The 15,015-nt window shown below is 41.7% G+C and overlaps 1 protein-coding gene across 1 annotated transcript in view; it reads right to left on the bottom strand.

The window, feature by feature from the left end:
- LOC119409615 (thrombospondin type-1 domain-containing protein 7A) overlaps window positions 1–15,015 on the bottom strand; it is a 351,078-nt gene that overhangs the window by 21,725 nt on the left and 314,338 nt on the right. Inside the window, exons 18-19 of the mRNA XM_037676515.1 lie at window positions 9,715–9,860; window positions 7,390–7,564 (exon numbers count right to left, since the gene is read on the bottom strand). Of these exons, the coding sequence (XP_037532443.1) occupies window positions 7,390–7,564; window positions 9,715–9,860 (321 nt within the window). The remainder of the gene's footprint in view (window positions 1–7,389; window positions 7,565–9,714; window positions 9,861–15,015) is intronic.

The following is a 15,015-nucleotide window of genomic DNA, read 5'->3' as shown; positions in this document are numbered from 1 at the left end:
CAGAGTCTTTGTTGCGTCCAGTCCCGGTTGTTATGTGTTTGTTGGGTTTTTTTCCTCCCTCCCCTCTTTTCTCCACAACCCACCCCCCCCCCCCCCCCCCCCCCCCCAAAAAAAAAAGTTATTTTGGTCTGCTTCAATCTATCCTCCAGAAATCCTTCAGGAAATACAAATATAATCTTTCCTGTCTGTTCCTAGAGCTAAAAGTAAGTTGTAAAACACTTTCCCACCTTTCACCTGCCTGTCTCTCAAACAGTTCTTACTGCAAGAAATGTCAAACACCTGGCAATAAATACATGAAAGAACAGATGCCTTGGTTTTGATTTGCAATCAGTGTGATCATCAATTATTCATTTCTGCAACTGAACTTAAAAATCAAAAAATGGCCATAACTCAGTCAGTTTTACACATAATGAGTTAAAACATAATGTGGCAGCAGCTGTGAGTTCGTTATAAATTATCATGTTGTATGAGGTTGTGCATAACGTTTTTTATGGTTTAACCAAAACAGGTACAACTCTGGTTTTCTTCTTAAACTGAGACAATTTTAGCCTAAATCTCTGACACGAAGGTGAGGGGTGATGTGCATTCTTTAAAACAATTAAAGACCCTTAATCCTTAAAGTTTCTTTCAACTTCCGGTTGACTTCCTGCATTTAGCTGCAGAGTTTTCGCTCAATATTCAGCCATGGAGTTCATGATTCAAGACTATTTTTCTTGCAAACGTTTTTAGGATTAAAAAAACAGCAGGAGGCAGCAGTTTCAACTATCTCGTGTTTATCCTGGCATCACCAGAGGAATGTAAATTAGCAGTAAACCTTTTGGTGTGCTTCCACTTTTCCACAGACGGATGTTATCAGCAGCAGACAAAAACATCTTGGACAGATTTATTATCAGTCTGAGCAACAAACCCTGTGATTAAAACAGATCTACCGGATCAACAGTAAACAGATATAGATATTTTTACAGTTACTAATGCAGAGAGTGTATAATCTATACCGAGTACGCTCAAACGGGGGCGGCTGTGGCTGAGTGGTTAGAGCAGTCGTCCTCCAATGCAAGAGTTGGGGGTTCAATTCCATCATCAGTCACATGCTGAAGTGTCCCTGGGCAAGCCACTGAACCCCTCATTGCCTCCGATGTGTGTCCCATGTATGAATGCGATAAAGCTCTGATCTAGTATAGAGCTGTATGAATGGGTAAATGAGGCACAGATTGTTGCAAAGAGCTTTGAGAGTCTTGATAGAAAGGTGATATAAGTACAGTCCATTTTCAAACTGTATTTTGTGATGCATTGTGGGCTAGATATATTCATTCCTACTTCTGGTTCTTTGTAATATACTTGGTCTAGAGCCAGGGTCTGTAACCTTTTTGAGAAAAAGAGCCATTTCTGCTCTTTCCACGTGCATCCACAGCCATAAAACCTGCTACAACTTATCAGCTGGTGGCCTGTGGGACACTTCCAGTTTGCTGGAGGTGGGTTTTCTGGCCAAAACTAAAAATTTAATTTAAATTATATTTTTACATTTTAAAACTAAATAAAAGAACATTGTTGCAAAGAAGTATATATATATTTAAAAAAAAAAAAAAACAATTTTGACAAGAATGAAAACACTCCCTCTACTAGTGGAAAATTAAATATCCCACTTTGAAGTATTAAAGCATAAATGGCCGTGTGCAGCTGGTGATTGTATGGCAAGCCATGTTGCCATATAATTGGATCATCAGCCGCGCGCGTCCGCTGACTCAATCAAAAGCCTGACACGACCCGGCCCGTTCATCCAGCACATTATTATGGCCCAGCGGGCTTCGGGCCCGGGTTACAAATGACAGCTCTAGAACACGCCCGTGGAAACTAAGGCGGACATATCTCTGTATGCACATATGCATGGGGTAGAGGTAGGGCAGCCGACTTGGTACCAGAAAGTCTCAGGTTCGACTCCCAGCCATTCCCACATGTCGTGGTGTCTCTGAGCAAGACACCCAATCCCTAATTGCTCCCCAGGTGCCTACATAGCTGCCCACTGCTCCACCTGGGTGTGTCTCAGGTGTGATGGTGCAGAGAACTCATTTCACCAGTGGGAACGTACGACAGTCTCGGACCCTTCCCTATAAACTTTCTGCTTTCTCTTTCATAACTTCTGATCCGCTCAAGATATTTGAACACATCTTCATACACACATGCATATAGATGGAGTGTCATGCACACTTTTCATCACCCCAGCTCCAAGGTCCAGATCACAAATCAAGGTCAAAGCTTGTACAAGGTCTTTGCTGGTCCAGACCATTGTTGTATGAGTGTGTAATGTGTCGTATGCCATACTCTTGTATTTATTTCTAATGCAACACAGTCCCTTCCACCTTCCTTTGTGTACAAAATGTTCTGGTAAGCCATGCTCATAATCAGCGCTGATAAATCTGTTTTCCACCTAATCAGCTTCTCCGATCAATAAACGCAGAAAATTCACAGTGTTATTTACAACACAGCAAATTCTTCTTCACTGTGGCTGTATCTGAACGTACCATCTTTTTGTTTCATACCTTATCAGAATCTCAGACCCACGGATGATGGAACACCCTTTTTGTTGCTGTTGTTTTGTTTTTAATCCCTTTGCTTCTGTGCCTCGTTGCTAACGGAGCCAACGTTTCATTTCAGTCTGCTTCAGCTGAAGATCAGGAGGTGCTGAAACTAAAAACAGCTCCTCACAGTTGTGCCTCTGTCTTGGCAGGATGCTTTGACACCCAAATGGCGTTCGCTGCTGGAGGGCCTGCGAGGAATCATCAGACTGCTGCTGGAGTGAAAACCTCGATGCGTTTCACGCTTTTTATAGGCGCTCGCTCCGAGGTGACGAGCTGGTTTCAGCTGATTCGCACGCCCCAAGTAAAACAGACGACTGAATAAATCTGAGGCTAAATACAAGGTGGCGAGGTAATCTGTCATGAAATATTGCATTTTCCTGATTATTATAATCATGCAACGACTGTGAGCATCACTGTGTGTGAATATAACTAAAGTATTTTTAGTTTGAGGTGTTTTTACATGTGACAAACACAGATGTTCAGGAGCAAGAGCACGGCTTGATTCTTCAGACCGGCTCCTCACAGCTGGACTGTTTCTGATGGAGATGTGCAACATCTGGAGACGTGAGGGGAGTTTGGGCCAGATTCTGTTTTTTTATCATCTATAAATCTTCTTAAATTACACCTCAGTAAATGGAAAAAGAACAATGCATCAAGTTGTCTTGATACTGCAGGTAATTGTAGCTAGCCCCTTTTCATTGCCCACAGCTGTTAAATGTGGATGATCATGTAACAGTCTGCAGGTTTGTCTTTGTTTTATTCACAAAACATCTCCTTAACCACAGGACACATTTCAGTGAGACGTTCAGAAAGCTAATCAACCGTAACAAAAACAAAAATGGCTAAAGCTCAGTCAGTTTTGCAAATATTAAGCTAAAGTGTGATGTGGTGGTAGCTGAGAGTCATCCCCAGCATTTCCTCTACCATTATCCAAGGAGGGCGGCTTGCCATCCCAATGGAACCGCCCTCCTCACCATAAACATCTTGGCATGTACAAACCAGATTTCAAAAAAGTTGGGACACTAAACAAATTTTGAATAAAAACTGAATGCAATGATGTGGAGATGGCAAATGTCAATATTTTATTCGTAATATAACATAGATGACAGATCAAAAGTTTAATCTGAGTAAATGTAACATTTTAAAGGAAAAATATGTTGATTCAAAATTTCACAGTGTCACCAAATCCCAAAAAAGTTGGGACAAGTAGCAATAAGTGGCTGGAAAAAGGAAATTGAGCATATAACGAACAGCTGGAAGACCAATTAACACTAATTAGGTCAATTGACAACATGATTGGGTATAAAAAGAGCTTCTCAGAGTGTCAGTGTCTCTCAGAAGCCAAGATGGTAAGAGGATCACCAATGCCACCATTGTTGCGCAGAAAGATAGTGCAGCAATACCAGAATGGTGTTACCCAGCGTAAAATAGCAAAGACTTTTAAGTTATCATCATCAACCGTGCATAACATCATGAAAAGATTCAGAGAATCTGGAACAATCGCTGTGCATAAGGGTCAAGGTCGTAAAACTCTACTGGATGCTCGTGATCTCCGGGCCCTTAAACGTCACTGCACCTCAAACAGGAATGCCACTGTCAAGGAAATAACAGAATGGGCTCAGGAATACTTCCAGAAAGCATCGTCAGTGAACACAATCCACCGTGCCATCTGCTGTTGCCAGCTGAAACTCTACAGTGCAAAGAGGAAGCCATTTCTAAGCAAGCTCCACAAGCTCAGACGTTTGCACTGGGCCAGGGGTCATTTAAAATGGAGTGTGGCAAAATGGAAGACTGTTCTGTGTCAGATGAGTCACGATTTGAAGTTCTTTATGGAACACTGGGACGCCATGTCATCCGGACCAGAGAGGACAAGGATAGCCCAAGTTGTTATCAACGCTCCGTTCAGAAGCCTGCATCACTGATGGTATGGGGTTGCATGAGCGCTTGTGGCATGGGCAGCTTGCATGTCTGGAAAGGCACCATTAATGCAGAGAACTATGTTCAGGTTCTAGAACAACATGTGCTCCCATCTAGACGTCATCTCTTTCAGGGAAGACCCTGCATTTTTCAACACGATAATGCCAGACCACATTCTGCAGCAATCACAACATCATGGCTACGTAGGAGAAGGATCCGGGTACTGAAATGGCCAGCCTGCAGTCCAGATCTTTCACCTATAGAGAACATTTGGTGCATCATAAAGAGGAAGGTGCCACAAAGAAGGCCCAAGACGATTGAACAGTTAGAGGCCTGTATTAGACATGAATGGGAGAGCATTCCTATTTCTAAACTGGAGAAACTGGTCTCCTCTGTCCCCAGACGTCTGTTGAATGTTGTAAGAAGAAGGGGGGATGCCACACAGTGGGAAAAATGGACTTGTCCCAACTTTTTTGGGATTTGTTGACGCCATGAAATTTGGAAAAAACAGATTTTCCCCTTAAAATGAAACATTCTCTCAGTTTAAACTTTTGATCTGTGATTTGTGTTCTATTCTGAATAAAATATTAGATGTTGGCACCTCCACATCATTGCATTCAGTTTTTATTCACAATTTGTTTAGTGTCCCAACTTTTTTGGAATCCGGTTTGTAATTTCTTTCAGAAACGTTTATCTTATTGTGCATGAGCAATTCTGTGTGGGAGGGAAGACGCCAAATGACCCTTTACCCCATCACCCCCCCCCCCCTTCCACACCTTGCACCAATGTCTCGGGAAGTTTTTATCTAAAGTTTAACTGTAGTCAGACTAACATCATCAGCATACAGACACATCCGCCCACCCAAACTCCCGCTAGTAGAGGGGGCGCCACCGCGGGAGCGCGCACAGCCTGTTTGAGACACGCTCTCGGTAAACTCCCTGTTTTCTGAAGCTTTAGTTCCTGGAATCAAACTATATTATCACTAAAATACATTTATTTGTATGCCCAGGATTAATTCAAGAGTGTGTCTAAAACTCACTATGTTCTCTCTGTGTCAGTTTCAAGTGTCTGTAGTTTATCATAAAGCTAAGCTAAGCTTTCTTATTTTTGGAGCTATACTGTGAGGTAACTGTCCTCTGATCAAAGTAATTCCACAGATGAACAAATGTGAATACATTGTATAAATTCACTAAATGAGCTGAAATTTATAAATACAGTAGTCCCTCGTTTATCGCGGGGGATCCGTACCCTGAAGCCCTGCGAAAAGTGAAAAACTGCCAAGTAGTACAAGTAGTAAGTTTATTATATATATATATATATATATATATATATATATATATATATATATATATATATACATATATATATATATATATATATATATATATATATATATATATATATATGAAGACGTTTTAAACTCTTCCTACACTCTTGAAATATTCTAAAAAAATGTTTCTAAACGCTCTAAAAGAGACAGAATGTCATAATTTCAGCTCCCTGCCTCTTCTGCTCTCAGCCACCTGCAAGCGTTCTTGACCACGCCCACTTCTCAGCTCTGCACGGTGAACAGCTGATCAGCTGCAGCAGGAAGTTTATCCTGCAGTATGGGCTGCACAAATGTGCAGCAGGTGCTAAATAATTTAAAATAATTTATTTTAAATAAAATTTCCATGCCGATCTTGTGGCTCATCCATCAATCAGCCAATTGTGTGTCATGTCCAATCTTATTTTCAAAAACCACGATAGAGCGAGTCCTCGATAAATGAACTACGAAGCAGTGAGGAACTACTGTATAATCCCTTTGAGTGAAATCAGTTTTAAGACAGAAATTAAATTACATCCATTCAAAAATGTTGCAACCAACCGTAAACCAAAAAATGAACAGTTTTAATTTGTAACATGAAGCTTTGAAAACGTTTTGTCGTGCAAGATGATGGATATATTTTTCTTTAAGGGCTGCTATTTTATTTCAAATCTTTTATTTAAAAAAATATCAAGTGCAGCATTTTGTTTTTACAGCTTTTGTTCTGCAGAACTAGTGAAAAGTTGTTACGGTGATAAATGCTTAGTGAGATTTTCTTGTTTTGATAGATTGGGATACATAATCTTAGACATTAATTCACTTTTATCGGCTATAAAATGAACACGTTAAAATAATTTACTGAAGGCGGCGTGTAAAGTGACTCTTCTGCCTCATGATTTGATGAAAGTGTCGTCATGTTGTGTATCCATGTTTTGACTGGAGAGCAGACAGGTGCGTTCAGGTCAGCAGTTTAAAGCTGCACATCGGCCTCTACAGTAAATTATCTGAACTATGCCCCGCTACATTCACACTGTTTTTCAGTTTGTTTCTGTGATTTTCTGGGTGGAGAACCGCTGCATGAAGTCCAGATCAACATGTTTGTGTTCTCCGTGTCGTCTCCAGAAGTTTTACAGCTGCACTGATAACAGCCACTCTGTCACGAAAGTTAGTTCTGTTGATTTGATCTGTGAGCAGCTCAATAATGCAAATATAGTAACTTTATCTACATAATCGATTGCTAACGAGGATGGCTGTAAAGGTAAACAGACTTTGTTCGGATACTGATATTAATCTGTAACCATAAACTAAATAATTGAGGTTCAAACTTCAGCAGCTGTCTGGGTCCTGACTCCTCGGGATCCATTTGTTTTACAGAGACTCACATTCACGCTGAGGTTCTCAGTTTACCAAATCAAAAATACTCCAGATGTGCACAAAAAACAGCAGTTGTATCAAACCCGGACCCTGAGTGAGTTTTATCAACCTGAGATTATAGAGAGCTGTGTTGTCACATTATTCCTCAGGTGCAGGAGTTCAGGTGGTTCACACCCCACAGTGAGCTCGCCTCCACTTCCAGCAGGGAATTCTTACCTGGACATGGAAGGACGCACGCCTCTTTAAGGATGATCTGTTTGTCTCTGTCCACGGCCAGCTCCAGGCTGCTGCACAGCTCCTCGTCCACCATGCTGCTCTCACCGTCGCCCGAGCCGTCCGACACGAAGCAGGACAGGTTCCTGTAACGCGTGCCGTGTCCGCACACCACACTCTGACGAAGAAGACGAGGACAGGTGGGTGCAGAGTTACTACAGTGAACTACTGTCGCACATAAATACACAAATGTTTAGACAAGAGCCAAGATAACTGAAACACAAACATTTTCTAACGTTACATAACTTAATAGCCACCTATCTCACTGGGCCGTTCCTGTTGGAGACTACTTGGAGAAACAGAATCGTGAGAAAATATTCAGTTTTTCACTTGGAATCACTGATCGACCCGTTTGGACAAACGTCTAAAATTTGGGTTGAAATTTGCCAGAAGTTTGTATTTATCTTATAAAAAATAATTGAAACGAGTTCCAGACACTTGCAAAGACTCGGATACAATTTTTAGAGAGTATTTATCATGCAAACATTTTAAACATGTTCAGAATTCTAATAAAGTGAGAACAAGGTGTTTAAGCACACGAGCAAAAGTTTCAGACCCATCTCACAAATGCCGTTTGCTTTGTATCCCCCGTCGTAGAGCAAAGAGGGGGAACTGGAAACACCTTCCATGTGTCTGTCCATCAACGTGCACGTTGTGAGCATGATAACTCGATAAGAGAAGTCCCAACTTCCATTTTGGTGTGTGGCTGCATCGAAGTGTAAGAAAGGCTGCTTTTGAAAATTAGGTCCCCATATCAAAATCCAAGATGGCTGCCATCTTTTATGAATACACAAACATTGTGAGCAGGAAAACATCTAAATTAAGTCACGTGCCGACTTCCATGTTGTTGTGTGGCTGCATCATGGACGTCAAAAAATTAGGTGGCCACGTCAAACTCCAGGATGGCCGCCATCGTGTATGCATGTGCGCGCACGTGTGCGTGTGCGTGTGAATTGCCTGCCCCTATCATTTGAGGAAACTGTTTTCTATTTTTTATATTCCTGAAAAGTATAATTTCTTCAAATGACTGTGGTGGCCCTTGGGGTGCCAAAGATTAATTTATGGTGGCCATGGCCCCAATTGTCCACCCCCTGGCTCCGCCATTGCATCCGATGGTGAATAAAATTGCTCCCACGCCTCACCAGGATCTGTTGCTCTGCTCGGACAAACAACAACAACAAAGCCCTCTGTTCTTGTCCACAGTGCAACTCCGCCCCACTTGAATATCTTGCACCAAAAACATTTACTTCATTCTTTGTTCAGTTCCAGTCCAGAAAAACACTCATCTCAAAAACAACAAACATTCAGTGTTCGAATCCCTCAGCGACGGAGGACCACCGGTTTCTTGTGGTTTTTTCAAACAACTGCAGCCTCGTGACACACCTGCTTTAAAAAAAGATGTTTTATGTTCCAAATAATGATGTTCTGCTTTTAAAACAGACTGTACAAAGTGTCAACATGACGCAACACGAGGTTTAATATTGTGCTGATTAAATACTAAATTTTTCCTATTAGTTCAACAAATCAAACATGAAGAAGATCTTTAAAGACACTTTGTAGAATTTTGTTGTATTTGTTTAGGAATCCTAATTAATTATCTTCTCTATTTAACAATAACCTACAATAAGAACAAAGCAGCTTTGATTTGCTTCAAACACAACAAATAAATCACATTTATAAACCTGAACTTTAAAGCTCATGCTCAAAACAAAAACATGTTTAAGTTTGGTCTTCAAGGACTCGTGAGAAACTCGAGTCAGATGAATTTGTTGGCAGAAGACGATGCTAATCAAAATGTCAAAATCCTGTTTTTCTCTGAGATGACACTCTCAAGATGAATTATAAATGTTGGTGTTACTCCCTACAGACTGCATTAAAGCTTTCCAAGTTTAACTCTGCCATAAAACACAACAGTGGACATTTTTATTGTGTCCTGAACGCACCGAGTCCAGAACCGAGTGTTCAGGCGGCCCCAAGTCTTGGCAGCGGCATCGGTTTCCACTAATGTAACAGCATTAAAGATGCATCAGATTGATCTGCTGTCCGTCGCACGAAACAACAGTCTGAGCAGCAGCTTGATGGGGTTCTTCATCAATACTGACCAGGATTATTTTTAGAAGGAACCCACGTTTTGGCTCAAACTGTTCAGCGTATCGATCTCTAATCTGGTCGAGTCGCATTTTATCGTTGCTGCCAGAGGCCGACGTGCTCGCTGAAATTTGATGTCTCTGGAATGTGGTGCAACGATTTAATGATGGATGAACGCACCTCCACCCGGCACTCCGACCAGGGGCTGTACTGCCAGCGGTAGCAGGGTCGGACGGGGCAGGGCTTCCACTGCTCCATCTGGGAGGGGCACGGCCGGCCATCGCCCTGGGAGGCCTGGACCACGGAGCGCTGCCGCCGCATTTTACCTGGAGGGGGTGCAAAACAGGACATCTTCAGTGTGGTTTTGTTTTTTGAAGATATTTTATTATTTCTAAATTAGTAACTGAAATTTGCTTTTTTGTGATAGATTAAAAAAACACTATCTTAATTTCTTATTACTTCCAGGAGCCAACCTCTTTATCAATCTTTTAATGTTCTCTTGATCAATCGATGCTCAAAACTTTCTGAAGGTCTTTCAAGGTCAGTCAAGCACCTGATGATTTTCAGATAAATTTCCGTTTAAGCTGTTTAACATCGACTCTGACTCAGTCAGTCATAAAAAAGGCTTCTAATCTCAAGAGATTACCCAGAACTGAGTTGACATAAAACAGACAACTTAGAAACAAATCAACATTAAATTTGATTCAGCCATTTTATCTGCAGCGTGTCACAAAGACACGTCTACCTCGTTGACATCTGCCACTACATTCTGTCCTGAGTGGACAGATTGCACTCAGCTAGAGCTAAACACGTGAGAATGGCTTCAGTTCAGATCGGAAACATCGTCACTCAAACCACCTTCAGAGGAGAATCTACACAGCCGCCGCCTTTAAGTGAGAAAGGAAACAGTTTGACTTTCCTTGTTCCAAAAGTATTTTATGGTTCGATACAAGCAGTGTAACTAATAAGTTAGCTTGCCTAACGCTAGGGATGTGCGATATGGCATAAAATTCATATCACGATATGTATTGTGAAGGGTGGCGATAACGATACATATCACGATATGTTTTTGGTATAAAACTTGCAATAGGAATGAAAAGAAGCATAGTGTCCTTTTGCCATAATTTATTTTGAAAACTGCTAAACCACAAAATAATCTCAATTAAGAAAATTCCACTACTAGTTCCAGAGAGGTTTTAAATAACAACTCAAGTATTAGGCTTCTTTCTTGTGCAAAACAGTGCAAAATATATCAAATGTAGTTTTAGCCTTATGTTTTAAACAAAAGAATATGTTGTTAACTCTTAACAGTTTCCAGTCTTCTCATTTAAGAAATGAACAGCAACAGAGCAGCAACTGAAACACTTCACCCTCTAGTGGGCGTCTCCTTCAGCTTTAATGGAGAGCTGACACAAAATGGCGACCGGTTTCCTCTGTGGCTTTGACCAGAGGGTCTCGCAGTAAAATCACACAGCACAGAGTTCTTTTCACAGATCAGAGAGCAGGTTTCTCTAAAGATGACCAACGCTTACTTTAACTTTCAACAGAAAAAAACAAAACCTTTTGACGCAACTCAGCGTTTTGCGCATGCGTCCGAATACGGCAACACTACGGCAAGCCGGCTGTAGTTAGCTTGTAGCTTTGCTACTTAGCTCTCGAAGAAAATATTTTTTTAACGCCACTTACGCAGTTTTCAACTAAAACAAAGTAACGATTAAATCTGACAACTCTGATTTTACATCAGACACAGCGTTACTGCGGTTAGCCGGTAGAAGACAGATCTCTATCGTAGACTAAACGTCTATAGTTTTTACCGTGTACCGTTTATATCACACATTCCTACCCAACGCTAGACCTCAGAACAGATACAAAATTACCAGAAGCTAACGCTGTACGACGGTCTGTGACGTGAACGCTGTAATGCTGCTGGAGTTTGACGTCTCAAATCGTGTCCTGACGGGACAAGATGTGAAGAGATCTTTTTTGTAATGCCACCGTCTATCCTCAAGGTTCTTACCCTTTTTCTATCTAAACGTATTCTGATAAAGAATACGGGGCCGTGCTTTTTAGCAGCAGCTGCAACGTGCACTCCGCCCGTCTTCATGATCTCACTGTATCCAGGCACAATGATGATAAAGTTTATTCTGATTCTGACAGTTCAGGAGGGTTCATTGTGTCACGACGTCCCTTCATCTGGCTCCTTCTGAATCAAACGTCTCGTGAGTGAATCAGGACCACAACTTCTGCAGACGCCGTGTGACCTGTTCACTTTATTTCTTAGTCCTTGTTAGTCCTCGTTTCCTTTAAATGCATCTCCACAACAGACGTGTTTAATTCTTGAGTCCACTCTTATTTCAGGAAGCACAGGGAATGTTGGTTGTTTTTGTTCGTGTTGGTGAAAGGGTTTAATGAGCTGTTCATCAGAACCCTCAGTAGAAACGTTCAGTGGATCACCGAGTGATGTTTTTCTCTTTATGTTTCGGTTTGTTTTGGACCTGCTGTGGTCACTGGAAGCTCTAATGGACCGTGTCAATCACAGAACAACGGTTTGAGCTGAGCTGTGTCGCATTATTTTCACCTAACTGAACAGCACTGATGTTACACTCGCGGTGAAGATGTGTGAAGTTAACTGATGGCTGCAGTGCAGCCGAGTGTCATGGGTTAAATCTTCAGCACTAATCTGCTACTTTTTTACTTCCACACCTCATCCATCAGTTAGGCATTTTACAAAGTGTGTACTAAACTCCACACAAGTACAACCTAAATGTCTCTGACATAGGTCGCTGTGTTAAAGATGTCTGGATGTTTTATACATGTTTTATAGCGTGTGATGGATCTGTGTGTATCTGCATACAGAGCTGATACCTGAGAGCCAGGTATGAACAGAGCCGACCACCTGCGATCTAATGTCAGTGTCTGAACAGGGCCTTTGTCCAGTTTTCTGTTTTTAGCTGAAACGTCTGCCTGTCAGTTCAACTGGTTTATGTCTAGAGAAATAACTAAGTTTGACAGAAAACATTCATGCAGCCAGAGCTTTTAGCTGAAAACTTTGTCCATTTAAAAACTTTCCAAGACCTTGGGAACGTCGGAGAAACTGTTGCTTTAAGACCACGTTAAATGGTTAATAAAAGTTATCTTCTTTAAAATGAATGATAATCAACAAGGAATGGTTTAGGACTTTTGCACAGAGATGGTTCAAACGTGTACGACAGCAGCAGCCTCCTCCTCCATCTGGAAACAGCTCATTACACGTGCACGTGGACGTGTTTGTTGTGAGGGCATCAAATCGTCCCGCGCTCAGAAGCGCTTCACTCAACAGAGCAGGATTTTCTAAACGGCCTGAGACGCTGCTCTTTTCCTCTCATGTCTTCACTGGTCCTCGTCTCGGTCAACCTGAGCAAACATCAACCAGCGACGCATCGCAGCCCCCGGGACGGTCTGGTCCGACCGCGGACTGACGCAGCGAATTAGCTGCAAGTCTTCACAGAACCGCGACATTTAAAAATGAAGCCAACCTCGCTCCCTGTGTTTGTTACATATTCCACTTTGGTTTTGCAGACGGTCATTTCTGCACCTCTGGCATCCTGCAGCAACACAACCGCTCCACGCCAGACTGAATCTCACATGCAGCCTCTTCTTCAAAGCTCAAAGGAACGCAACTTGATGTCTAAAGAGTGGGAACAACAACCGCACTACAACTTTCTGCTGGTCACTGACGCACAACAGCTTTTTCCCTTAAAAAATAAATACATCCCTCACTGCTTATGTGAATTTTTCTGGAGGTGTCTAGATGTGCTTGTTGGGATCTTGCTGAAGTCACCAGGAAGGTTTTACTGAGGATTTATTCAGAACAGTTTATTTTGTGTCGACACTTCAGTTTACTCAGAGTTTGATTCCGTCTGTAGACAAATCCTGAGCGTTAATTTAAAAACATTTCCCCTCAAACTCAGCCTGACAGTATAAGTTCTGATCTGAGTTTGAAGAAATAATGAGCTCCTCTAAGAGTTTTCTTATATTTAAACAACTGATGAAAAAAATCTAGTAATTTCAGTTGGATAAAAAGCCCCTGCTGACTGTAAATGTAAGAGAGTAACATGTTTAGACATTTGTTAAATTAATCTGCACAGTTCGTCTGTTCAGCAACATCATCTTTCGTAGTTGTGATCGTGTTTGTACGAGACACGTCGTATGTCTCACCGATACATTTGAGTTTTTTACATCAATTCAGACTCTGAGATGAGCTGCATCCCTAAATCAGATCAATAACAGACCTGGTCACTGCTATGGATCAGTTCTGATTAGTTACTAATTTAACCACAGCCTGGATCTCATCTCACTAAGCTGCAGCCGTTGATAAATACGACTGTCGGTGCTTTTCACTAGTTCCACATCCAGGATTCAAGCCAAAGTGCCAGTTTTCCTCCACAGCTTTATTTTGTGTGCACAGCTTAAAGAACTCTATTCCAGGCCATGCACATTATTCTGTTGCACGCATCGTACCCAACTCCGCTCACTTTGTACCCAGCTTGGCAGCCGCCCTCACGTTTATCATTTAACCTGCAGAAGTAAACTTTGTAAATGCAGCCCAACATTTTCCAGTCAGGTCAACTGTCCAGATGACCTGACTGGAAATTGTTGGATTGTATACCTGGATTATTGAGCATGGACTTTGAGGACTCAAGGCTCTTGAGACAAGTTGGGAGACTTGCAACAAAAATCAGACAACCTAGAGATTGATGCATTGACGTTGTGACTATTTTGAGAAAATTAGTTGAATCTTTTCATTTTTTAAGGAAAAACACGTTTCTTTGTTTTTTGGTGATGATGCTTCTTGTAAATTTGGTGTTCTGACCTCTACATCTGACCTCCACAGTTAAAAACTTGGGAAAACTTTTGACAAGGATTTAAAGTTTGATAAATAACTTCTGTAGTCATGGATTGATGGATGGTTGGATGGATGGATTGATGGATGGTTGGATGGATGCATGTATTGATGGATGGTTGGATGCATGTATTGATGGATGGTTGGATGCATGTATTGATGGATGGTTGGATGGATGCATGCATGGATTGATGGATGCATGGATTGTTGGATGGATGGATGCATGGATTGATGGATGGATGGATGCATGGATTGATGGATGGTTGGATGGATGGATGGCTGCGTGGATTGATGGATGGATGAATGCATGGATGGATGGATGGATGGTTGGATGGATGGATGCATGGATGGTTGGATGGATGGATGATGCATGGATTGATGGATGGTTGGATGGATGGATGATGCATGGATTGATGGATGGTTGGATGGATAGATGATGCATGGATTGATGGATGGTTGGATGGATGGATGATGCATGGATTGATTGATGGATGGTTGGATGGATGGATGCAGGGATTGATGGATGGTTGGATGGATGGATGGCTGCGTGGATTGATGGATGGATGAATGGATGCATGGATGGATGGATGGATGGATAG

The sequence above is a fragment of the Nematolebias whitei genome, chromosome 5 (genome assembly GCF_014905685.2).
Source record: "Nematolebias whitei isolate Nwh7 chromosome 5, NemWhi1, whole genome shotgun sequence".
NCBI lineage: Eukaryota > Metazoa > Chordata > Actinopteri > Cyprinodontiformes > Rivulidae > Nematolebias > Nematolebias whitei.
The sequence above is the reverse complement of the archived record's forward strand: the minus strand, read 5'-3'. Positions and strand labels throughout refer to the sequence as shown.